The sequence below is a fragment of the Aedes aegypti genome, chromosome 2 (assembly GCF_002204515.2).
Source record: "Aedes aegypti strain LVP_AGWG chromosome 2, AaegL5.0 Primary Assembly, whole genome shotgun sequence".
NCBI lineage: Eukaryota > Metazoa > Arthropoda > Insecta > Diptera > Culicidae > Aedes > Aedes aegypti.
This window is the reverse complement of record NC_035108.1, coordinates 22,225,691-22,250,595: the sequence shown is the minus strand read 5'-3', so window position 1 is coordinate 22,250,595 and position 24,905 is coordinate 22,225,691. Positions and strand designations below refer to the sequence as shown.

The 24,905-nt window shown below is 41.5% G+C and overlaps 1 protein-coding gene across 2 annotated transcripts in view; it reads right to left on the bottom strand.

The window, feature by feature from the left end:
* LOC5571274 overlaps nt 1-24,905 on the bottom strand; it is a 138,123-nt gene that overhangs the window by 5,170 nt on the left and 108,048 nt on the right. For both annotated transcript variants that reach the window (XM_021840211.1, XM_021840212.1), the window contains exons 4-11: nt 24,800-24,897; nt 24,383-24,735; nt 24,010-24,315; nt 13,257-13,511; nt 11,759-13,151; nt 11,517-11,704; nt 11,306-11,457; nt 11,002-11,246 (exon numbers count right to left, since the gene is read on the bottom strand). In XM_021840211.1, the coding sequence (XP_021695903.1) occupies nt 11,002-11,246; nt 11,306-11,457; nt 11,517-11,704; nt 11,759-13,151; nt 13,257-13,511; nt 24,010-24,315; nt 24,383-24,735; nt 24,800-24,897 (2,990 nt within the window). The remainder of the gene's footprint in view (nt 1-11,001; nt 11,247-11,305; nt 11,458-11,516; nt 11,705-11,758; nt 13,152-13,256; nt 13,512-24,009; nt 24,316-24,382; nt 24,736-24,799; nt 24,898-24,905) is intronic.

The following is a 24,905-nucleotide window of genomic DNA, read 5'->3' as shown; positions in this document are numbered from 1 at the left end:
ACAACTCCACAAAGACGAACCAACGCAAGGCCTGAGAAACAACGTGCCCAACCCAACGATGGAAACCCGACTAATCCCGAACCAGAACACCGTGCCCACCAGTCCAGCAGTGTCGAGTGAAGACTCAAGACCATCGCTTCAATGCAGTTACGTCGATTCCTCCAAAACCGTGTTTCTACAAACCGCAGTCGTCAACGTTATAGACCAGCACGGCCGACCGCTGCCATGCCGTGTTTTGCTAGATAGTGGTTCGCAAGTGAACTTTATCTCGACCGATTTAGCTAACCGCCTAGGCGTGAAAAGGCAACGTGTCAGCGTCCCGATTCGAGGTATCAGCAACGTCCGAACTAATACTCGGGAGAAGGCTATGATAGATTTCCGATCCCGAATCACCAACTATCGTGCGAACTTGGAATGTTTGATAACGCCAACCGTAACCAGCAATATTCCGTCAGCAGGAACTGATGCTTCGACTTGGAGGTTCCCATCTGGTATTTGTCTTGCAGATCCAGACTTCCACAAACCGAACAAAATCGACATGCTGCAGGGTATAGAGTTGTTCTTCGAGTTACTGCAACGAGGACATATCAAGATCGACGAGGACTATCCCGAGTTACGAGAAACCCAACTAGGATGGGTGATTACCGGAGTTTTGAAAAACAGATCCGTCATCGAGGAAATCCAAAATTCATTCACCACTTATGTACACCATTCCAACCGACCACGTAGACGCCGTGAGCAGTTTGAAGAAAACACGAATATCAATCCGGAACCGATTCACTACAACATGTACGAGAGACATGATGACACCAGTAGCCGTGCTAACAACATCGCAGACCGTCATGCGCAAGACGACAAGGAGTACATCTTATCCATCGTTTCCGATCCACCAAGTCCCATAAAGAATCATCGAATACATCCGACGAGTTGTGCACAACGAATAGGTATTGACGTTCCTTCATCCGATCCAGTTGTTCACCAAGGAGAAATACCGTCCAGCATGCCTTTGAACTATCGTGTCAACCGGGGGGAGTATTTTCCGTATGGAACGAGTGTCCCCAATCACTGCCGCAGTAGCATGAAAAACAGCGACACACATTCTATCATCACTGAATCACACGATGAACTCACCCAATTGCAGCCACTGATACGACCCACACTGCCTACGTCACTGAGAGAGAGAGTTCCCACATCGAGTGTGAGTGCCAACAGTGAGTGTCCCACAATCAGCGTCATCGTCATCATAGCACTCATCGTGTGGTTCATCCAAGGGTTCATCGTGCAGTGGCAGTGACGATAGCAGCCCACGCATCGCGATGCTTCCACGCGATTCTAGAAGCTTCCGCGTGCATTCTAGAATGCGTGCGCGGTGCTATAAATACGCGAGCCGTTCGCGTAGCAAATCAGTATTATTTTAACCGCCGCGTGATTATGATCGACAGTGAAAGTGAAGTGTAATAGTAAAGTAGTGAAGTAGTGAAGTAAATAAAGTGTAGTGATTAGTAAACCAGTGGTGTCGAATATTTTCATCCGAAATACAGTCCACCCCGACCCGATCGGAGTTAGCCACGGTGAACGCGCCAACAACGGGTATTCAATAAATAGTAATTTACACAACAAGGTGCAGAATGAAGATTTTTACAGAACGAGTTGTATTTTTTACAATTTCACGAATGGTTATTAGAGGAATAATTTTTAAACTATTTCTCATCATTCCGCACACCATCGTCCGTAGCCATGTTTGAGAAATTCTGCTCATAGTAGGTTGTACAGAGCAACTGTCACAATGTCCGAATAGCATCATCATTCGAAACAATGAGCGACAATAGAATTGTACCTTTTTTTTCATTATGAATCGTGCTTTACGGCTAACAAGCCGAGTAGAAGTTTAACAACTACCGAAAAACTAAACATTACGTATAGGTACTTTGCAATTGTATTAAATGGACAAATTGATGTGAAATTTGTGAAAATGTCCAAATAATTCTTCCGAAAGAGGTGCGCTTTGCAAAAGAAGACCACGTGATTATTGAGCTGAAATTGAATTCAGGTAATCTTCTGCGTTCAATTTGTCATTTCAACTTAATTTCAAAGTATATGTAATGTTTTGTTTTTCAGGAGAATTGAACCATCAATCAAAGTAGATAGTTGGTTTGTTCAGTTATTTGTAATCTTTGGACGAAGTTTCAGACCAGAAGAGCAACAAAATAGGGTGGGGTGAAATGGGGCCAAAAATACGTAAGTTCTGTTTTCGTAATTTGATCGGAAATGCTCTGTTAAATATAAGAATACATATTTGCAAATGCTGAAAAATCAATTATTTTTCGTTTATTTTCTTTTGATTAGGAAACGTACGAAAAGTGGTCTAATTTCACTCCTTTGAGCGGGCGACTTGATTCGACATGGCGTCCAGTGTTTTAGTTCTGATAGTTTTGAGAGTTATAAAACAAAGTTTTTTTTATGAGTACGCGATGTCAATGCACAGTGAACACATTTTCATCGAATAATTTTCAGTTTTGAACAGAAAACCTGCTTTTGAAGTTTCGATGATGACGATGATTACGATAACGGAGCGTTGATCGTTAACCCCTCTACCGGCAGCTTCGTTTTTTACCGCTAAAAAAATATTCAAATCGCTATAACTTTTTTGTTTCTTGATATTTTTGCATCATTCTTCCACAAGTTCTCAAAAAACTCTTCTAGTTTTCGAATGTGTGTCGATATTGATAATTGGCCATCTGGATCCGGAGATAGGGGCCCAGATAGCCGTAGCGGTAAACGCGCAGCTATTCAGCATGACCATGCTGAGGGTCGTGGGTTCGAATCCCGCTGGTCGAGGATCTTTTCGTAAAGGAAAATTCTCGATTCCCAGGGCATAGAGTATCTGCTGCTCATAAGAACACTAATCTGAGTGTTCATAAGAACACTAATCTGAGAAGAGCAGGCTTTGTCCAAGTTGGGACGTAACGCCAGAAAGAAGAAGAAGAAGAAGATCCGGAGATATTCCAAAATTCCTTGGGGGATCTCAGGCGACAGATTTTTTATCGTATTCGGATAGTCACTCCTTGAAATGATACATTAATGCGAGTATGTTATGAAAAAATGAAGCAATTTGGTGTAGCCGTCTGTAAGTAATGATCATTTATGTTTCTGGTACCACCCTGGACAAATAAAGATCTTGAAAACTCTAAAAAACCTCATATCGTAATTATCAGATTTCTCCAAGAATACTGAACCGATTTGTATGATTTTTTCAGGGCAGCTCATTGTTACCTGGTATTATATAGTACACATAAATTGACCAAAAACATAATGGCGGCCCGAGACATTTTATATGGAAAATGTCGGTCCCCCAAGGTACCATATACCCAAGGAATATCTTCAAAACCAGATCATCAATTAAATATTGACACGGCTTCTTAAACAAGAAGAGTTTTTTGATATCTGGTGAAAAAATGGTGCAAAAATATCGAGAAACAAAAAAGTTATCGCAATTTGAATATTTTTTATAATGCAATTTCGGACTATTTCAATATGAGGACGCAATTTCTTTAAATTATGCCTGGAAAATATCTGATAAACACGATGGAAACATATTTTGATAAATAAAAAAATACTCATTTGACTGAAAATTGATTTACAATTTCAACACTGTATCGTTTTGATTCATTTTACGGACAGCTTCAAATTCCGGACACTCTTCTTTGTATGGGGAACATTTCACGAGAAATGCTTCAATTTTTGCCGTTCAAAAGTTCTTATATTCGAGGTTCGTTTTAGCAAGCGTTTTCTATAAATATCTATGAAAATTTATAATGCCCATTGTAAGATTTGACAGCCCGGCAGGGCGGCTTGGAGCAGGGTACTTCAACCAAACTTTGAATTTCGGATGGGTTAAATGGGGGAAAAGAAAATATTCAATTTAAAAAAAAAAACCTATATTCTAATCTGATCTTCTTTCTCCTCCCTTACTACGGCACTGATTTCGTTGGTCGACTCGTTGGGGCTCGCACGCTATGTCTGAACCAGACGATTATAAAAATCGAATGTACATCGGATTTTTTCTCGCTAGAGATCAGTATTTGGTCTATATTTTCATAATCGGAAGGTTTTAAAATATTCTATCGATGAAATTTTTTCCATACATTTTGTATGGGCGGAAATGCGTCGAAAACGTGATTTTCAAGGGATTTAGTATGAAAAATGGCTAAAAAGTGGAAAAAATCAAATTTCACCGATGGAATATTTTAAAACTTTCCGATTATGAAAACATAACCCAAATACTAAACTCTAGCTAGAAAAAATCCGATGTACATTCGATTTTTATAATCGTCTGGTTCAGACATAGCGTGGCCCGTACTGCAGCAGTGGCGATGGTTGTTCGCTTTCTTTCGCTCCCCACGGACTGTGCGAAGCTCCTTCTTCTTCTTCTTCTTCTTCTCCTTCACTGGGCCACAAAACTGCACGAAGCAGCTCTGCCCATAACTGCATATTTGTAACATTCGACAAAAGTAGGCATTGAGTAAATGGGATACCAAGTTTGCATTTTACTGCGAAAAAAAAAAATCGGCTGTCATTTTTTTGTGTATTAAAACTTTTCAAAAGAATTAATCTGGCCAGTGCTTTTAACATGAGTGTCATATGTAGTGAATGGTATTATCGGTGCAATTTAAGCTTTGAAGGACGAATGGATCGGTTTCCGGAGAAGCAATATGTTGTGGTGTGCCGTGGGGACGTTCGGTTTCTTGGTAGTGCTACCTGAGCCTAACGGTTGGCGTACGTGGTAATACGAACCACTGATGGAAATGGATTGGTCATCTTACCAGCTATACCCAATTGGGGGGAGATCCGGTGAGTTTGTTCCAAATTATTATCAGAATATTGTTAGCAATAGTTGACTCTTGATAAGTGCCGCGGGAACGATTGTTTTTTTTTTGTGATAAGCATCGTCGGTTCGAGGTCACGGATAATCGGATGGTTCGCGTATGAGAGGAAATGTATTTTGAAATTGCCACTATTTCCACATTTTTTTCCGTTTTTTTGAGCTTTTTTTACAATGAACATAAAAATACGCGTGTTTTTTTTTTGTTTGAATTGCTGCTATTCGTTTTAAATAAGTTGACCACGTTTTTTTGTTTCTAATGTTCAATTACCGAATAGTGAAATGAAAAAATTCTAGGTTTGTAGATCATACGCGTAGCGGTTTTCCGGTTTTTTTTTATTTTTTATTTTTTGTCTTCTATTATTTTCTTCCGATGACCCTTGAGGGATCGGTTCTGCTTTTAAATCATTAATAAGCAGATACCCACACTTGATTCGTCGCACACATAATTATTTAAAACGGAAAGTACTATGCGGAATCTTATTAATCATATATCTTAAATACGACAAATATCTTCTCTTTGATTGCCGGCATTCAAAAGATTAAATTCAAAACGCTTAAACAATAAATGCCATGGGTCTATCGCTAGCTTTCAAAGCGAATCCTGACTTTTTTTTTCCTCTCCCAACCCCCACCTCCGTAGCACTTATGAGGGTGTCGCTGAGTCGGTGGCCTCTCATTAAGTAAGTGCTACATCAACATTTCCTTCCCCTATCCCAAGTTACGGTAAAGATGGGCGTGGCCAGGAATAGCGATATTTATGGTTTTGGTCTTCTTGTTTAAGATTGGATCAAGGAATACTCCTCATCCTTGATCTTGAGAGCAGTCTGAATGAGATTATCAAAAAGGAACATAAATGTTGCTAGTATCCAATCTACGAAGTATACCGTAACTACGCTAACGCTAACCAAGTTTGCATTTTACTGCAGTATGGGAGGAAACTAAAATTTCAAAAAATCATTAAAAATTCAAAAGAGCTTATTTGAGGCTAAAATTTTGTACAACTCATATCGCATATTGGGTGAATAGTCAGAAAATAATTCTGATAGAAATTTCGTTGCTACTACATTATGAGGCTCATGTATAATCTCAATGTGACTGTTATGCGGTTACAATTGCCAATGTGACAAAACAGCTTGGTGTTTTTTTCGAATTTTCTAGAGCAAACTCACAGATTTTAGTAAGTTGATCGAAAGTATTTATCATTTGATGACTCTCCATGGTATTAACTCCATTTTGTCAAAAATGTCGAATGTGACTGTTATGCAGTTATGGGCAGAGCTGTCCTTAACAATTAGCTAGGGGGAGGAGATAGACTTCTTTGTCGGACCCCCCCCTAGCGACGCTGCACATTGGACCGAATCGACAATTTAGCCGGAAAAAAGTGTTATCTCTGTTCTCATCGATTTTAGACGTTCGATGTCTTCAGAGAAGTTATTCGTAATTGTGTTTTGCATCTTTTAAGGAAAAAGTTAAATAGGGTGACCCATATTTAAGCTAAAATTTTGACTCAAACTTTTTTATTTGATGAAACTCGTGGCTGCGCTCTTCTGCAAACTTTTAGAAAATGTTATTTTGAACAACTTTGTCGAAGACACTTTTGATCTAACTCTTCATTTAAGCTAAGTAAATTTATTTTGAAAGTTTTAACTTAGGGTGGACCCGAAAAATCAGTAATTTTGATCTAACTTTTTTGTTTTCTGTTTTACGTGAATGTGGTCTTTAGAAGAGTTGTAGAGGAAGTAAAGATACACATTTTTGCTGAACATCGCAAGTTTTTAATTCTTGTGATTTTGAAGTTATAAGCAAATTTAAGTGAAAAATTATGAAATCTTAAGATGCCCATAACTCATGGAGTTGATTCGATAAAATTTTTCTTTAAGTGGCATTCGAAAGGCCATACCATAGGCAACTTTTGCTGCAAAAACTGTGAGAACGTATTTTTTCTAAATTGAGAAAATTCACTTCAAAAATATACTTAAAAAACTCGAAATTCGCTTGTAACTCACAAGATTTTAAAGTTAACGGCGTGCTGTCTTCAGCAAAGTTGTAGAATTCAACTAGATCTATAACTTTTCCATACACCAATTTCAAGAGAAATGTGAAACAAAAATATGTAAAACTTATAATACATTTTACTATTAGTTAATACAAAATTATTCAAGTAGTAGCAATATAATTGTACTTTTATTCAATCAATAATTTTCCAAACCTGCACACTTTTTGATTACCTCGGCTACTTCAATAATATTAGATTATTCCACCATTTCCACAGTTCTGTATCCCAGGACACTATTGTATGTATTCAGTCACAATGACGAAACAGTTAAAGTTTCTTATATTGTATTGGCATCATTTAACATTTTGAATTATACGTGAATTATACCACTGAGTAATAATAATAATAAAATCATAATACGATACAAAGTTTACACCAGCAAGTATATGAAAGCGACTGCTGATATACTAACTTAATGTTTTATAGTAATAAATATAAGGTGACCTACATCTGAATCGTATCATCATTTCTTCATATTTTGTTTCACATTTCTCTTGAAATTGGTGTATGGAGAAGTTATAGATCTAGTTGAATTCTACAAATTTGCTGAAGACAGCACGCCGTTAACTTTAAAATCTTGTGAGTTACAAGCGAATTTCGAGTTTTTTAAGTATATTTTTGAAGTGAATTTTCTCAATTTAGAAAAAATACGTTCTCACAGTTTTTGCAGCAAAAGTTGCCTATGGTATGGCCTTTCGAATGCCACTTAAAGAAAAATTTTATCGAACCAACTCCATGAGTTATGGGCATCTTAAGATTTCATAATTTTTCACGTAAATTTGCTTATAACTTCAAAATCACAAGAATTACAAACTTGCGATGTTCAGCAAAAATGTGTATCTTTACTTCCTCTACAACTCTTCTAAAGACCACATTCACGTAAAACTGAAAACAAAAAAGGTAGATCAAAATTACTGATTTTTCGGGTCCACCCTATGTTAAAACTTTCAAAATCAATTTACTTAGCTTAAATGAAGAGTTAGATTAAAAGTGTCTTCGACAAAGTTGTTCAAAATAACATTTTCTAAAAGTTTGCAGAAGAGCGCAGCCACAAATTTAATCGAATAAAAAAGTTTGAGTCAAAATTTTAGCTTAAACATGGGTCACCCTATTTAACTTTTTCCTTAAAAGATGCAAAACTCAATTACGAATAACTTCTCTGAAGACATCGAACGTCTAAAATCGATGAGAACAGAGATAACACTTTTTTCCGGCTAAATTGTCGATTCGGTCCAATGTGCGCTGGTGATATACACCGAACTGCCTACTCGCCGTAGACAGTCCCGGCAGATTCCGCAGAATTCTGCCACAGGTGGTACGCCCCTTTGCACGCACCTGTCTTCGTCTTCCTTGGCGATTAGCTACACGGGCGCGACTATGCTCTATTGGCTGAGCCTGTGTAGCGAAGACAACGGGTTTTGGGAACCTTTGACGGAACCACCGGGAAGCGAACAGCTCCTTAACGTTTAGCACTCACAAAATAGTGGCGGTTTAAACCTTTTTCACTGCACTACACAGCACTCGCGTTCTCGAAACCACGGGCCGGCACTTTCCGATCGGGAACCACTATCATGGTGCTGGGAACAATCTTCCAGCTTTCTTCCGGACAGAGACGGCATTATTTCCCGGTTTTTAGTGGCGAAACTCTCTAAATTCGCGGAAACAAAACAAACGCGACCGTCGCCCTTCGTGGTTCGAAACTTTTTTTCCCTTATATTTTCACTTGAAACGTCATCGTTTCGACCAAACACACACCACATCATCTCCTGCCACCGTGCTCGACTGTTATGTTGCTTATGCTGTGTCGCTTTTTGTGCAACGGGAGGAGAACGAGAACTAATTTTATCACACTCACCGGAACAATCAGAACGGTATTTTTTTCCCTACATTTTAGCTACACTATCTACACATTTTAAATAAAATAAATAACGAAAATGAACGAATTAAAATATTTACAAAACACGGTGGTGGATTATGTTGCCAACCAATACTAATACTTCAGACCAAAACAACTCAACACGGTGACATTAAACACGCCACGTGAAAAACACTCAAATGTGGGTAAATAACACACGGAAAATAAAGTGGGTGTAAAATACACTCCACATAAAAATTACACAAAATGAGATAATTGCACCATGTGCCTTAGGCGCCTCTTTTGTAGTTTGACGATTTCAATTGATTATTTGACTTTTCTATATGCGATTTTCATGAGCTGTCCGGGATTCGAATCAAAGTGTCCGGAATATAAGACAAAAGTAAGGTAGCGCCCGGAATAAGAATCAAGAAAAGTCCATACATTTCTATTTATTTAAAATAGTTCATGTTGCGTAATCAAAATCTTCACCCACCATTCGAAAGTGAAGTGTTTTGAATTCTCAATACCACGAGGTAATTATACAGAATGATTTATTTTAAATGCGTTTTTAATAAGTTATACGTCACTAAAGCTTTAAGTGTCCGCAATATGAATCAAAACGGTATACATGAGCATGAGCATGGCATGATTGACCGCCCGCAGTTGCTACTCCGTTATTGCAAGAATAGCTGTACCTACACAGGGAACCAACAGACGCTACTCGGGATCAGTATCATCCTCAATGTGTAAATACCACCAGTACCTCTTATTATTATAATAAACAATACCGGCGCCGGCTGCGTCCAAATGCAGGTCAATTTGGGAATGGGAGGGAAATGTTGACGTGTTACTTGCTTTACAGAAGCCAAGGAGTCCTCTGCACTTCCACAAGAAAACACTGGGAGTTTGGATATGGGAAAGGATTCGTTTTGGTAAACGATAAATATATAATTCGAAATGAATACGTGAGCATATACACGAATGACCGCACTATCCAAACCAGACTGATTTCGTTGCTCGCTCGACAGGAGCATACAACAGGTTAAACGTATCAAACTCTACTGACGCGTTATTTTTTGTTTTTTACCGGCGCATTTCGTTTTTTCTTCCGCGCAACGCGAACCGGACACAATGGATCCGGATTCCGTCGCTCGCCCACAAGGAGCATGCAACATATTCAACGGATCCAACACTACTGTCTTAGTGCTAAAATATCCAGCTCAGCAAAAATTAAAATAGATAACTTTCTAGTTGAGAAAAACTAACTTTTTTTATTCTAAATTCTTTGTATATTTATTTCCATCAAAAATGCATCATGAAATATAATATTTCGATATGATTGCTGTTGTTGTGTTAATTGAACAAGAATTAGTCACATTGAAATGTTAGCAACATCGTAAACTCTGTAATTTAAACGTTCTTAGTATAAAGTAAAGAACAATAAAGTAACAATAGACTTCAAAAATTTTAGTGGAAAACCAATTTATCAACATTTTTTTTCCTGGTGGGTCGCGCACTTGTAAAGTTTGGGAAACTATGCTCTAGAGGATTTATAGTGATATAAATAGAAGATTAGTTGACCAAACCTGAGGAAATTTAATACGTATTTTTGCAGTATACGTGGTAGATTCCTGGCAATATCTATGAGAACTTGAGAATCCTAAAGTTCTGGTAAACTCCAAGAATTATCTGAGAAGATTCTAATAATTAGTAATTACGTAATTATTACGTAATCATTCATTTGACATTATGGTCAGGGCAAATATATGGAGAATTCAAAATATAACCAGTGTCTTGTATTAGTGGATACCTGTAAGTAAATGATATCCGTTTTAGAGAATACTAAGGAAGAGTTCTGTATGCTCGAACACTTTTTGTTTCAAATTTAAAATTCAAAAAGTGCCATATCTTTGGTGTTAATTTCCTGACTACCTGTAAGTTTTACAATTGAATAAACGAGAAAAAAATAAGTAGCATGTTAAACCTTCTAACTTTGATGTTAAAATCACGCGTTGTGTAGAACTTTGTACTGTATTGTGAAGTGTTCGGACACTAAATTCAATAATCTCATAGAAGTGAACTAGCTAGAGTAAAATTACTCTTGGATTCTGAAAATGTCCACACAAAGAGGTTGTCCTGCCGTACAGGAATATCATCTATGCCATTTAATAACGATATTTCCAGAATGAAAACTACACCTACCTGTGATCGCCACCGTTGCTTCGTTCCCGATGCATTCCATCGGTCCGGTCAATCTCGTAGTACTGAGACTTGTTCGGCGAGTGCGACATCTGCAGTGTCGTCTGCTGACTATTGCCATTGCTGTAGCTCCGGTCCGACCGGTGCTTACCGTGATGACCGCTCTTCATGTCCGCTTCAAAGTTATCGAACGCATAGTTGGTGTTGGACGAGTAATCCTTCCAGGCCGAGTTGGGGATCAGTTGTTCCTTGAAAATAGAAACGAATAAGTTTCGTGAAACATATTATTTCGGACAAACCCTCATACCTTCATCCGCCTCGTCGACCTCGTTTTGTAGATAGTGCAACTTGCCTGCACGATGGCAATGAACACCAGGGCAGCGATACAGCCCAGGATCGTGAACAGCCTGGTTCCAGCTCGCTCGAAGAACGAGGGTTCCTCTTTGATCGGTTGCTTATCTAGGATTATATTTCGATAAATTAGCTAAAGTTGAGCTTCATTACCCGCATAGACTCACATTCCAACGCCATGAATTCTAGGAACTCCGGATCAACCGATAGAGCCCCAACCTTTCCGGAAGACAAATTGTTCTGAATCAGATGTTGGATAGTTTGCTCCAGCTTCGCTGGATCATCCACCAGATTGCTCTCGATTCCATCCTTGTTCAGCAGAATGTTCATGTTGACCAAGACTCCGTTGGCGTCCCTTGAAATAAATTCGTCATAATCACAAACGTCTGATTTCTTGATTTACACTTACTTTTCAAAATTGACCACATCGGTTTTGTGGAATCCTCCGACGCCTTTGAGCATACCGTTGAAGCTCTCCGTAATAGATTTCGACAGATCATTGTACTCTGGGGTTCCAGTTTCCGGAACTTCAAATCCTGTAGCCAAGTTCGTCAGCATAATGGCTGCCCGATAGGCAACTCGTTCAGGTGCTGGAGTTACGGAAGGATTGAACAGATATTCGAACAGCTTCGGACAGGATTTGATGCACACTCGGGTGTCCGTCACTACAGGAACTGATTCATGCTTCCTGATCTTCTTATTCACTGGGTTGAACATTCCTCCACTCAGTGGGAACATTAGGTACAGACACTGGTCTTCCGTGAAGGCCAAGTCGCTGTCGTCCATGGTGTCGCGCTTTCTACTGAAGTCCATTATGGTCATTCCGTTTTGAATCTTTCCAGATGCGTTGAACAAATCCTGACGATCGTCCAGCTTTGGAGATGAGTATCCATTAATCCATGTGTCCATCAGGAAAGGCCTTCCGTTCAAGTCCACCCATCCAATTACGGCATCAGTTTGGGACATCTTCTGATCCTTGCTGAATCCAATACCGGTCCAAGTTCCAGTATTGTTGGTTTCGATGTGGAAGTGCATGGAATCGCCTTTGCCGGTGACTTGCCAGCTAGCATAGTACTCGCAGTTATGTTTGTCCAACTCGCAGTCCCTAGGGTACTTCCAGAAACCTTGACATTCATCATCTAATTCGTGGCTTTTTGGACCAGATGGTACAATGACGCCATCCTCAGGCATGGCCATCGATCCGTTGGCTGCCTTCACCGGTTCAAGTTTCTTCTCTTCCAAGAAGTTGATCTGCGTAACGCCACGCTGCATCCGATGACCGTGGTACTTCAGCTCATCACGCATATAGAAGTCCTTCACGCTGGCCATTTCCTTCTCCAGTCCGGATGGTGGAGAATGAACATATGCTCCCGGTTCCTGTCCTTTAGCCCAGATGACGTGCATCAGATCGTCCACAAACGAGTGATCCGTTGGTTCGTTGGCTTCCAGCTTTCTTCGGAACACAATCGTCGTAACGCCATCGACTTCGAAGCCTCCGGTAGCGGTCAGGTCGGATTTGCCTCCCCAGAAGGAGTCCACCCGTGGAGTGGATCGATCCCGGGTGTAGTAGTCCCACACTCGATGACTCTCGCCACGAGCCGTTCCGATGACGATATCCGTACAATCCATGGGGTTGAAATCGTGTCGCGGTGTCCAGGGGTTGGCCTTCTTCTGTGCGGCTGGCTTCGGTTTGGCAGTGGTTTCCGCCTTTGGCTCTGGTTCCGATGCCGGTTCGGACTTGGGCTCTGGTTCCGCCTTGGGGGATGACTCCGGTTCGGGCTCGCTTGCAGGTGGGTGTGAGTCTGGGAAGGGAATGGAGAATGTTTTGTTGAAGGAAACGGTGATATTGCAAAGCAAGGCAAAAAACAAAACTAGAATATGAGAAAACCACAAATTGAAACACTTACCGGAAGTAGCGCGTTTACTCTTCTTGTTAGACTTAGGTTCAGCGCTTGGTTCCGCCTTGGATTCCGGTTCCGGTTCGGATGTGCTTTCCGGTTCTGGTTCCGAAGCTACTTCCGGTTCATGTTCAGCGGCAGCTGGTTCTGGTTCAGGTTCAGCTTTAGGAGATTTTGGTTCCGGTTCTGGCTCCGAAGTGCTCTCAGGCTCGGGTTCTGGATGAGCACCTGGTTCAGCATTTGGTTCCGAAGTTACTTCCGGTTCTAGATTGCAAAAAAAGTAAAGCATCACAGCAAACCACACATGCAGGTATTTGATTGTACAGCTATCCCAGGATTTGGGACGGTAATTACCAAGGATGGAAAAAAATCAGCTCTAACGACAAACAACACGGTATTTGAACGGTCCAAGAGGGCCATCGCTCTTGCAGCAACATGATTTCAACACCTCACCACGCGCGCTAATCATAGATATATCGAGCATCCGATAAACTGTTTGTCGTAGGACAAAGGGTTTGTCGGATATTGTAACATGTTGCGATTAACGCGAATCATTTTAAAATTCACGAATAAACTTTCTCACATTCTATGCACGATTGACTTTGGGATCAAAAATTATATGCTAGAAGTCATATCACCGAGTGGAAGCGTGAAAATCTTCCAAAATTTATGAATTCGGTTTGCGAACAATTGATCGTTAGCACACATGCCGAGCGATTCATTTTTCGCTGAGCGAATTTTGTTGTGATGGCTTGACGACTAAGGGTTTATCGTTGTTGCTATGATCGCATGATAAAGAACAACCACGATGCATCATTTGTTTTATCATGATCACTAGATTTCCATCCTTGGTAATTACTATTGCGTAGATGGAGATCCACAGCTTAGGAAATCTCGGGTAATTGATTCTAACATGGAAAACTTTAATAGCGGGATGACGTACAAAGTTCATTTCTTCGACAATTTTGTTTGAAAGGTCTTGGAATCCAAGGTAGTAGACATAAAAAAAAATAAAGTAGTGACCTCGAAAATTGGTATTTTGATCTTAAGAGCATAATTATCAGCTGTCCTGCTGTCACATAAGTTTTAAGTTTAAACACTATTCAAGGTTATCCAATAACTCCTTAGCATACAGGTCTTTACAACTAAATGCATGACCAGTGATCTCTCAATGATTATGATCTTCATTTATACGAATGTGAGCTCTGCATCAGTATGGATTTCATTTCCAAATTTCACAAATATTAGAAGGCCTACACTCAAAGCGGTTTCAGGATAACCGTAAACAATCGTTCAGCTCAAAACGTGATAAGACATATTTTGTTAAGCCAATTTTGGTGTAAATCTCATTAATTATCATTAAGAAACTGGTCACACTTGTAGATCTGAAAGCAAATACTGCTAAACCTCTATGAGTTGATATCTACAAAGACCAAGGGACCCGCCTAAATCAGCTAGTCCTATCATAAATCCTATAATGTTTCTGAACTTCCGGAAACGTGGTGCCGGTCGGTAGCCCTTCGTTAACATGTCAGCGGGCTGCCCATCCGTCGGTTGGTACTTCAGCATAAGTTTGCCCCTTTTGATTAGCTCTCGCACAAAATAATACTAAACTTCGATGTGTTTCATCCATTCCAGCTTTCGTGGATGCGAGATAATTGCGATGCTCAGTTGGTAAATCCTCAAAAATTGTAACTTGTTCCTTCACGGACGAATGCGAGGTGATCGAAAGGTGGAAGCAGTACTACGAAGAACACTTGAATGGCGCTGAGAACACAGGCAAGAAGGTCAGGACAGCGAAGGCGATGGCTACGTCAGCACAGTGGACAGTGGAACTCATCAAGATGGGCCCGGACAGGTTGGCCGCTTGTCTGCATCGACTTATAGTCAGAATCTGGGAATCGGAACAGCTACCGGAGGAGTGGAAGCAAGGCAATCACTATCTTAAACGCCGCCTAAAAAGTGTTATCCCAGATTCTTTTCCATCGTCTATCACCTATAGCAAACTAATTCATTGGAAGTTATCAAGGAGGTTTCATCGACGGCTGCTCGATAACGGACCAGATCTTTTCCGTGTGGAAAATCATCCAGAAATGCCGTGAGTACCAGGTCCCTACGCACCATTTGTTCATCGATTTCAAGGCGGCATACGATAGTATTGACCGTGTAGAACTATGGAAGATCATGGACGAGTACAGCTTTCCCGGGAAGCTCACAAGGTTGATTGGAGCAACGATGGACGGTGTGCAAAACTGCGTAAAGATCTCGGGCGAACACTCCAGTTCGTTTGAGTCTTGGCGGGGACTACGACAGGACGACGGACTTTCGTGCCTGTTGTTCAATATTGCGCTTGAACGTGTCAACAAGGAAAACCCTGTAAAGATGGTGTTCGCTTCGAATACGGTCAGAACGAGAAGGCGTGGGGCGCAGCGAGTTAGGTGGATTGACCAGGTGCACCAGGACCTGGAGAGCGTTGGTCGCAGTCGAGGAAAGAGAGAAGCGGCCATGAACTGAGTGAATTGTTGGTGAGGTTTTATCAAGATAATTGATGTAAAACCAAATAAATAAATAAATAATTGCAATTTGCAAACTGATAATCCGCAGTACCCCGAAGATATCGCACAACATTGCAAGCCGGCGAAGTAGTTTACCGCCACGCAAATGTCTGATGTGGAAGTCACTGTGAGGTACACAAGACATCCGATCATTTCACGATTCATGACGACGCCATTGCCTTTCAAGAAGTAGAAATAGTAGTCATGGTCACTTCGCTCGAACCCGAGTTAGTCGATAAACTCATGGAATCTCAAGTTCCAGTTCCGTGAGGACTGCATCAGGCCATGAATAGCCTTATTCAGACGGAAGATTCGATTACTTCCCACCTAAAAGCCAGGCGGTGGGTGCTTATAGATTTCCTCCTCTAACATGCCATTCAAGAGAGTGTTCTTGACGTCCATTTGGTGGAAGTACATGGCAAGTTAGTCTTGATACACATACTGTCCACGACCTTTCTCCCCGCTGGTGGCACCTTTAACGTTCCAGTATCGTTTTGATCCAGTGATTCTAGTTCTTCTCGTATTGCCCGCTTCCACATTGGCCAATCCTGCCGCTTCTTCAACTCTCTGACATCCGTGGGAATCTCGTCTGTGCCACATCTGAGGCACTGCACTTCTGCCACTTCGTCAAACACCAGCTCCCGATTCGTTTCCAGCTTCGGGCTGTTCAACGGGTCCATCCCACGCCACGGGTGTATCAAGTCTGCACACGTCGCTGTGGACTAACTCCAACGGTCTTCCTGTTCATTTATCTGAATGTCGCCCAAATGGTTCCTTTGTCTGCTTTCCATGAATGCACGGCTCGCAAAGCAATTTTGCACCTCCAGCCCTCACTCTCTCCTCGTTAAATCCTTCAAACATGTTCTTTGTCGTTTCCCAAATGGCCGATCCGGTGGAGCCACAACTCCATCGCCAACTAGTGCCAATACATGGCTTTTAGCGACCTGAATCACAACTGGCCTATCTAGCTTCTGGAGATTTTCATAAAAGACATCTGTCGTTTGACATGTGCTCTGAAGCACCACTATCCAAATGCTATTTCGATTCGACCCGGGAGAAAAAGTTTGGAAGCAACTCGAAGACTCTCAAGATTTTTTCACTCAAGCGTCAATAAAGAAAATGGTAGACGCGGATCTGAAGAACGCAATCCTGCAGCTCATCAATCTCATCGCGTGGCAGCAGCAGCAGCAACAGATCGAAAACCTGGGACACCGAGGCAATCCGATTGCTGGCAGCGAGAAGATCATCGAGTCATTGGCAAGCGGAATCCAGGATTTCCAGTACGATCAGGACGGAGGCGATAGCTGGTACGCAAGGTATGAGAACGTCATCACGCAAGACGGCTGCCTTGACGATGCCGCCCGTGTGAGGTTGCTTCTTTGCAAGCTAAGCACATATCTGCACGACAAATACGTCAATACGGTTCTTCCCAACCAACCTCGGGACTACTCGCTGGAGGAGACCGTCACAAAGCTGAAGAAACTGTTCGGTCGACAAAAGTCGGTCTTCCATTCCCGTTACCAGTGGCTTTGAATTCGTAAAAAGTGACGCGTTCGACTCGTATGCTGCCATGGTGAACAAACACTGTGAAGCGTTTCAACTTTCCAAGCTCACCGCAGATCAATTCAAATCGCTCCGTTTCGTCTGTGGACTCCAATCGCCACGGGCGCTGCGGACATCCGCCAGATTGATTTCGAAGCTGGAAGCCGACGAAATCAAAGTCATCGAACTAGGAGAAGCCACCAGCAAAATCTAGTGGAAGAATGCCACCGCGTGGCCAATCTCAAGCTGGACACACTGATGGTGGAGAACAAAGAAGCACGCAACGCCAACATTGTCCCTCGCAACCTGAAGATCCTGTAAAAAGCAAGTCAGTATCCAAAACACCATGCTGGAAGTGTGGTGACCTGCTATGTCCATGAGTGTCGTCCATTCGCTTCGCACACCTGTTCAAGATGCAAGCAACATGGGAACAAGGAAGGGCACTGTTCTAGTAACAAACCCACAGCTTCGAAACCATCCAAGCATTCGAAGCCCAAAGAAAACGTCAAGACGAGAAACATCCACACGGTTCGCAACATTGGAAGCTGAGAGAGAGGAGACAGCTCACTGACAGTTGGCCCGTTTTATTTGCCTTCTTTGACTTCTTTTTTAAATTCTTGGGTTGTGCACAACGGTGAGGTGAACCTCTTTTGGTCAAAATCATATTCCCTTCTTGTTGTTCACCATGAAAAAGGTTATGAATGTAAAAAAATCAATAGCAGTTTTGCAAAACACAATTATATTTAGGTTTTCAACTTTTTGAAATGTGAAATCATTGAAAATCACCTAGAAATTTTGATTAATTTTACTTGAATTTTGACGGTTTTTCACGCTTTGCCCTTCGAATGTGCCGGTTTCCCAGTGACAGTTGGTGACAGGTTCCCGTGACTTTTCGGAGCTCGCAATCTAAGCCAGCTGTCTCCTCTCTCTCAGATTGGAAGCAAGCTTATCCGACGCTCCTCATCGTTGGTCGAACCAAGCAGGAACACGATCGCCATCTCCACGCTGTTGTAGAGCGTAATCGTGAGTATGGTTTTCGCTTACGTCTCGAAAAATGCCGTTTCGCACTTTCCCAGATCGAGTTCCTCGGACACATAGTGGACCCGATCCATCCGAAACGGAAGCCATTACCATGATGCAACCTTCAAAAGATGTCCAGCAGCTCTGTTCCTACGGTTGGTTCATCAAGCAGATGGAGAAGCTCCGGGCACTTCTGGACCATCTGCTCAAGAAGGATGCCCACTGGAATTGGACCAACGATCGCATCGGTTCCCGACCGGTGAAGTGAAGATAATCACCAATGACTCTCGATCATTGACACCAGCAGAGATTATCTACGGCCAAGTTGAAAAGAAAGCATTGGCCCTGATCTTTGCGGTTACTCGTTTCCACAAAATGCTCTACGGACGCCACTTTTTCCTACAGACAGACCCTCCTCAAGGTATTCGGTTCAAAGAAGGGGATTCCGGTATACACAGCAAACCGCTTGCAATGCTGGGCCTTGACACTCCTGCTGTACGACTTCTACATCAAGCACGTTTCGAAAACGAACTTTGGCAACGCAGATTTCTTGTCCCGACTGATGTCAGCACAACGTAGATCAAATGAAGATTACGTGATAGCGGCCGTGCCCGTCGTATCCAAAGCAAAAGCAACTCTCGTTGACACCATCAGCAACCTTTCAGTCACGCATCAGATAATAGTGGCTGAAACGCAAAAAGATCCAGTTCTCCAACAAGTGGTGAATTTTCTTCAAGAAAGTTGGCCGGCCCATGTAAAGCAAATTGAAGATCCTGACGCCAAAAAGTACTTCACTAGACGAGATAGACTTCAAATCGTCGACCTCTGCGTCATATTTAGCGATTGATCGTCGTGCCACTCGAATTCCGCAAACGTATTATTCGACAGCTACATCGTGGACTTATGAATGGACCGGATGAAATCTCTGACCCGCAGCTACATCTATTGGCCTAATGTAGACGACGATCAAGCGCAATATGTTCGTCAGTGCACCGCGTGTGCTGTAGCAGCAAAATCTCCGACGAAAGCAACCCTGGAATCGTGGCCCCTCGCAGTGAAGTCGTGGCAACGTGTCTTCATCGGTTTTGCTGGCCCAATCGATGGATACTATTATTTCGTCATTGTGGATGCCTACTCCGAATGGCCCGAAATCTTCCGTACTCGATCGATCGACTGCGACGTTGGATCTGCTGAGTAAGACGTTTTCCCGTTTCGGCAATCCGAATACTTTGGTCTCGGATATCGACACACAATTCACCAGTGTGCAGTTTCAGCGGTTTTGCAGTGAAAATGCTATTGCTCACCTTCGGACTGCTCTTTCAACCGCAGTCAAATGGTCAAGCGGGGCGTTTCGTCGAATCCCTCAAGCGTGGTCTCAAGAAGGTCACCAGGAAGGGTCACCTACACTAGAGCTCTTGCATACATTCCTTTCGGTGTACCGTTCAACTCCATAGCAAAACACACCATAGTCGGTGTATCCAGCAGAAGCGATCCTAGGACGACCAGTACGTACTACGTTGGACCCTTTGAAGAAGCCTTATCCTGTAGCCCCGACAGTCAAGAATCACAAGCAGAATGATCAGTTCAACCATCGGTATGGCAGTCAAGCGTGACTTCAAAGAAAATGACCTGGTGTATGTTGAACAGCACTCCCGAAACACCAAGTCTTGGACGCCAGGTCGAGTCATCAAGGTTCCGTTAATTATATCGTGTCAGCTAGTGAGATCGCACGTCTACCAAATACGCTCCCGCTACGATTCCGACATGCCAGAGCCAGCAACGCTGCAACTACCATGGGAAATCCTGATAGAGGAAGGGCAATTTCCTGTCGCAATCGCCAGACCGGCTGAAACAGCACCACTGTCGGATGTTCCCGAAGCTCCTATTTCTGCTGAGCTTCAGACGCCGGCCTCTCTAGAAGCTGATTGTCCTGACGAAAGTGCATCGGGAACAAGCCCTGTGCCACCGATTAAAGACGTAGAAGAAATCCAATCTACTTCAACGACCACGCTGTATGAATCGAGTAGATAATTTCTGAGACTTTGCGGACGTGAATCAAGACTTCCCGGATGGCTCTATTCTTATGACTTGAGATGTAGCAGGTCTAGCTTAATTTGTATTTGTCAAAGTAGGCCGTGCCTGTAAATTAGAAACATAATTGTCATTAGTTAGCCACCACCACCCAAGCAAGCTTAATAGACTATTAGCTCGTACAAACTTCGTCTTTACCAAGGTTACGACATTCGGCATTGGTTACGGCCTAATCAGCTCATTTTTAAGATCACATGAAGTTCTTCAAAGTTGCTTATAGACAATTGTCTATACATTCAAGTAAGAAAGAAGTTCAATTCAAACTTGTTCTGAACTTTCTAGTTCTAGATAAGTTGAGTTACTCTTTCGAGAATCAAGTTCCGTTAGTATCCGTAGTGTTGTCGTAATCAGCGCAAAAGTTTTACTAAAATTAGATACCGTAAAACGGGGTAACTTTGGTAGTTTTTTTCGAAGAAAACTTGAATATTTATGCATGCTGTTTCAAAGAATTATAATTTATATTTTTAAAACAAGTACTGGCATCCTAGCAATCGATTGCAGTTGATAGATTGCCGAAATATTTATTTTGAATGGATATATAATTCTTCATATAATCGAAAGTCGGTTTTCTGTTTTGGGGTAACTTTGATAATGGAGTGTGAATCGAACAAAATTGAATGAATAACGAACATTTGTAGGGCATTGCATACCTCTAGACTAGACCTGTTCATATTTGAAAAAATGTCTGGAAATCTACCGGTCAAGCAGTATTTGGAATTCTCATGCCAAGAACAATGTCTGGTCAAATTTTCAGCTCATTTGATAAAGATTTCAGTATGCTTCAAGTTGAAAATGTGTTTTTGGGCTCATTTCAAGGTTTAAAAAATCATAACTAGCATGTGGAAAATCAAAACCACATGCTATTACCACTATTTGAAAGCAATTTCTATTCTGTTAAAGTTTGTCGAACACGCTAGTAAGATTAAATTGGGTTCTAACATTGTTTGATCCAAATTTGTTCTCCACAGTACCCAGAAATTACAGTTTTCTCAATATACATGGTATATAAAACACCCATTAAAATTATTTTTTCATGCCATTGTCAACGGGAATCGAACATAATACATTTATTACTTCAATGACGATCAACAGCTTACATGTTGCTCAAGGCAATAAATTACAATAAATGCCCAAAAATCGAACACTGCATCGCAACCTGATGATAATTAAATCATGCATGACACATGTACCGAAAACGAATGAAAACAAGTTAGCATTGCTCTTTCTTTCCGAGTGATGATTGTTTTGATCGCATTTCACTGATCATTTAGAATGATTTGAAAACAATCATCATCATCGACTGAGAAAAGGCAGTGCTAACGCGTTCATTTTTTTGTGTTCTTTGAAGCTCACGGTGGTGCTCTTGGCTCACCCACAGTGGATTTACAAATGTGCTTTACAATTACTATTTTTTTACAATTTATTTTCGTAAGATAAATGGTAACTTTGAACGGGATTGACTTTAAGATATGCATAGTCATCATGCCTGGAAATTAAAAATCCGAAATGTTCATGCAGGCATGAAAACACTTCCCGAAAAAAGAGTTTTTCAAGAACCTCGAGATACAAACCTCAACCAAACTGTGTTAAAACTTGCTTCAATCTTAAAATCGTGTTCGGCAAAAGTTCGTAGAATTGCACGGATAAAAATCTGATCCCCACACCATGATTTACAAATCATGAAATTCATAAATTGGTTAGGTCATAATATCAGGATCACAAATCATGGTTCCTGGAGTCATAATCATGATTCCTCATAAGCGTAAGATCCAGTGTGAAAACACTACTCGGCGCACTTTGCTTCATCTCATTCGTATTGATCACTCCTAATTCAAGATGATGAAGCGTTTGAGTGGTAGAGTATGTGGCTTTCAATCGGAAGGTTCTTGGCTCGAATCTCAATGTATGCTGTTTTTAACTTTTTTTTTATTTTGTCGATCATAAACGGATGCGCGACTCATCATTTTTGACACTTGAATCATGATTCCGAGCAATCAGCAACAAAAACCTAACGCGTGTATTGCGTTACGGCAATCTAACTCATGATTTCATGAGTCCAAACCATGGTGTATTTTCATAAGATGAAAACACACTAGAATCATGATATCAGTCATAATCTTGTTTTTGGATTCTGATTTCTACCCGTGTGGATAAACTACTATGTAGAGGTATTTCCAATAAACTTTGATGTTTCGTTCGGTAGTTATGATTTTTTAAAGCTTGAAAATAGCCAAAAAACACATAATTGATTTGAAGCATACCTAAATTTACTCTAAATTAAGTGAAATTTTGGCCAGAAGTTCATTTCGCAATGATAAATAAAAGCCTTGGTTGACTGGGGAGTTTCCAGACATTTTTGAAAATATGAATAGGTCTACTCTAGACGTTAAACGTTATATGGAAATTTCTGACTAAGATTACAAAAATGGTCCCAGTTTGTGAAAAGGCTATTCGCTAAGAGATTTGAGACCATATTCAAGTTCTATGATAACTAGGCTGTCAAAAATAAGTGGCCAACTATTCAAAACTACATCAAATAGTGATCGTAGAACAGATTGTTTGTAAACGTTTCGAAAATGCTAAAACCGTGTCAATTTTTAATATTTGTATAAAAAACCTCAAATGTTCTTGATTCAAATGAATACCACTCTTACATGAAGTGTCATACTAATATTCTTTAATTTTACATTCGTTTTGCTTAACTGATTAACAGAAATTATGATATTTCGTTTAGTATGTGGTAGGTTACGCACTAACAAAGTTACCCGCATTATCAAAGATACCCCGTTTTACGGTGCCAAAAGTGAACTTCGGAGTTCTCTGCTTAAGTACAATCCGAACTATTGGTTGCTTGGGGGTGCAGTTGACTCAGGAGCTCATGGCTAGGAGGAGTTCGGCAGCTAGAAGAAGCTCGGTGCCAACAGGAGTTCAAATGACCGAAGGAGCTCGGTGGCAGATGTGCTGTTCGGAGGTTGTGTGATGAAGAGGAGTGTTGGAGAGCAGATGCAGTGGAGATGTCTGAGGTAAGAATTGTACATGTACCCAAGTAACATTGGTAGTTGAAGAAAAGCTTATTCAGCTAAAATTGCTGTTCATTCAGCTAAATAAACTATTATGCAGCTTCTAATGTTACTTGGGTAGTACTTTAAGCTAATGAATTGTAATATATACCCAGGCATTATTTTGTTATGGCTATATCGGTCATTCGACTCGAAGGCAAAGGGAGTCTGTAGAAGATTTTTATAAATGATGAAATGAATAGGCGAGCGACAAGGTTGAAATTTTAATAGGTGGTAAAAAATTGAGCAAGCATGATGTATACCCAGGCATTGAATTAAGGAGAGGTGCTGACATGGTAGCTATATCAGTCAGTAGCCGGATATCGAACCTTATATGTCGTATGTTATCAATATATTCCATGTTGAAACCAAAAAGAACTGATATCCAGTAAGCTAATGATCTCCGTCTACGTATTTCCGTCCTACATGGAAACCGCCGACATGAGGTACGTCCTACATCGTGGGATATCTGTACTATTGTTCAGAAGTTCTTACCTGGTTCACTTCCAGGTTCTGGTTCTGCACCTGGTTCCGGTTCAGCATTTGGCTCTGCACCCGGTTCCGGCTCGGCCGAACCAGCCTCAACTGCTGCTGCTGCTCCGATAAGCGGGAAGTTCTTGCATTCGGCCGTCATCTTCCGCGGGCGCCATCCCAAGCCAACCCACGATGTTCCGTTGACCTTGAGAACCACTTCGATTTCACTCTGCTCTTTGAGAACACGCCAATACACGTTCAGATCGGGTGATAGGTTCTTAAGCTTGTAAAGTGAGTAATCAATGTCCGTTGATTTGATTGGAGATTCTGCAAATATTGAAACAACTCTGTTATCGCATCGCTATCAAATCAGGTAAACACTTCTGCTTCTTACTTTTGTTGCATCCTGGTCCGAACCACCCGAGCCGGCAGTAGCACTGTTTGCGAGGTAGTGAAGTTCCCCCCAGATCTACACATGTTCCCTGGATACCGCAGTCCTGATTCGTGGTACACTCATCCCAAAACTCACACCGATTACCGTAGTACTTCTTTTCGCATTTGCATCGTGCGATGAACTTTCCATGTCCGGAACAAGTTTCACGGAATTCCTTCCTCTGAACGATGTCCACATCGGCGCAAGACCAAAACAGGTAGTTTCCACCCCACTCATCGGCTTGCCGCGTTAACCGAATAGTACAATCCGGGCAGGTGAAGTCCTTCGGAAGCGATACCTGGAACTGTTGAGCTCTGAAATGCAAGAATCATTTGTTAGGTTTTACAACTATTATCCGGGATATCCTAGATAACTTACGTAGCATCTTCCCGTAGGAATGGCTTTCCCTTGACTACCGGCGTAAGGTTCATGATGGGTTTCTCTTTCTGGTCCAAAATCTCGAGCCGGAATCCCCCCTGAAAAA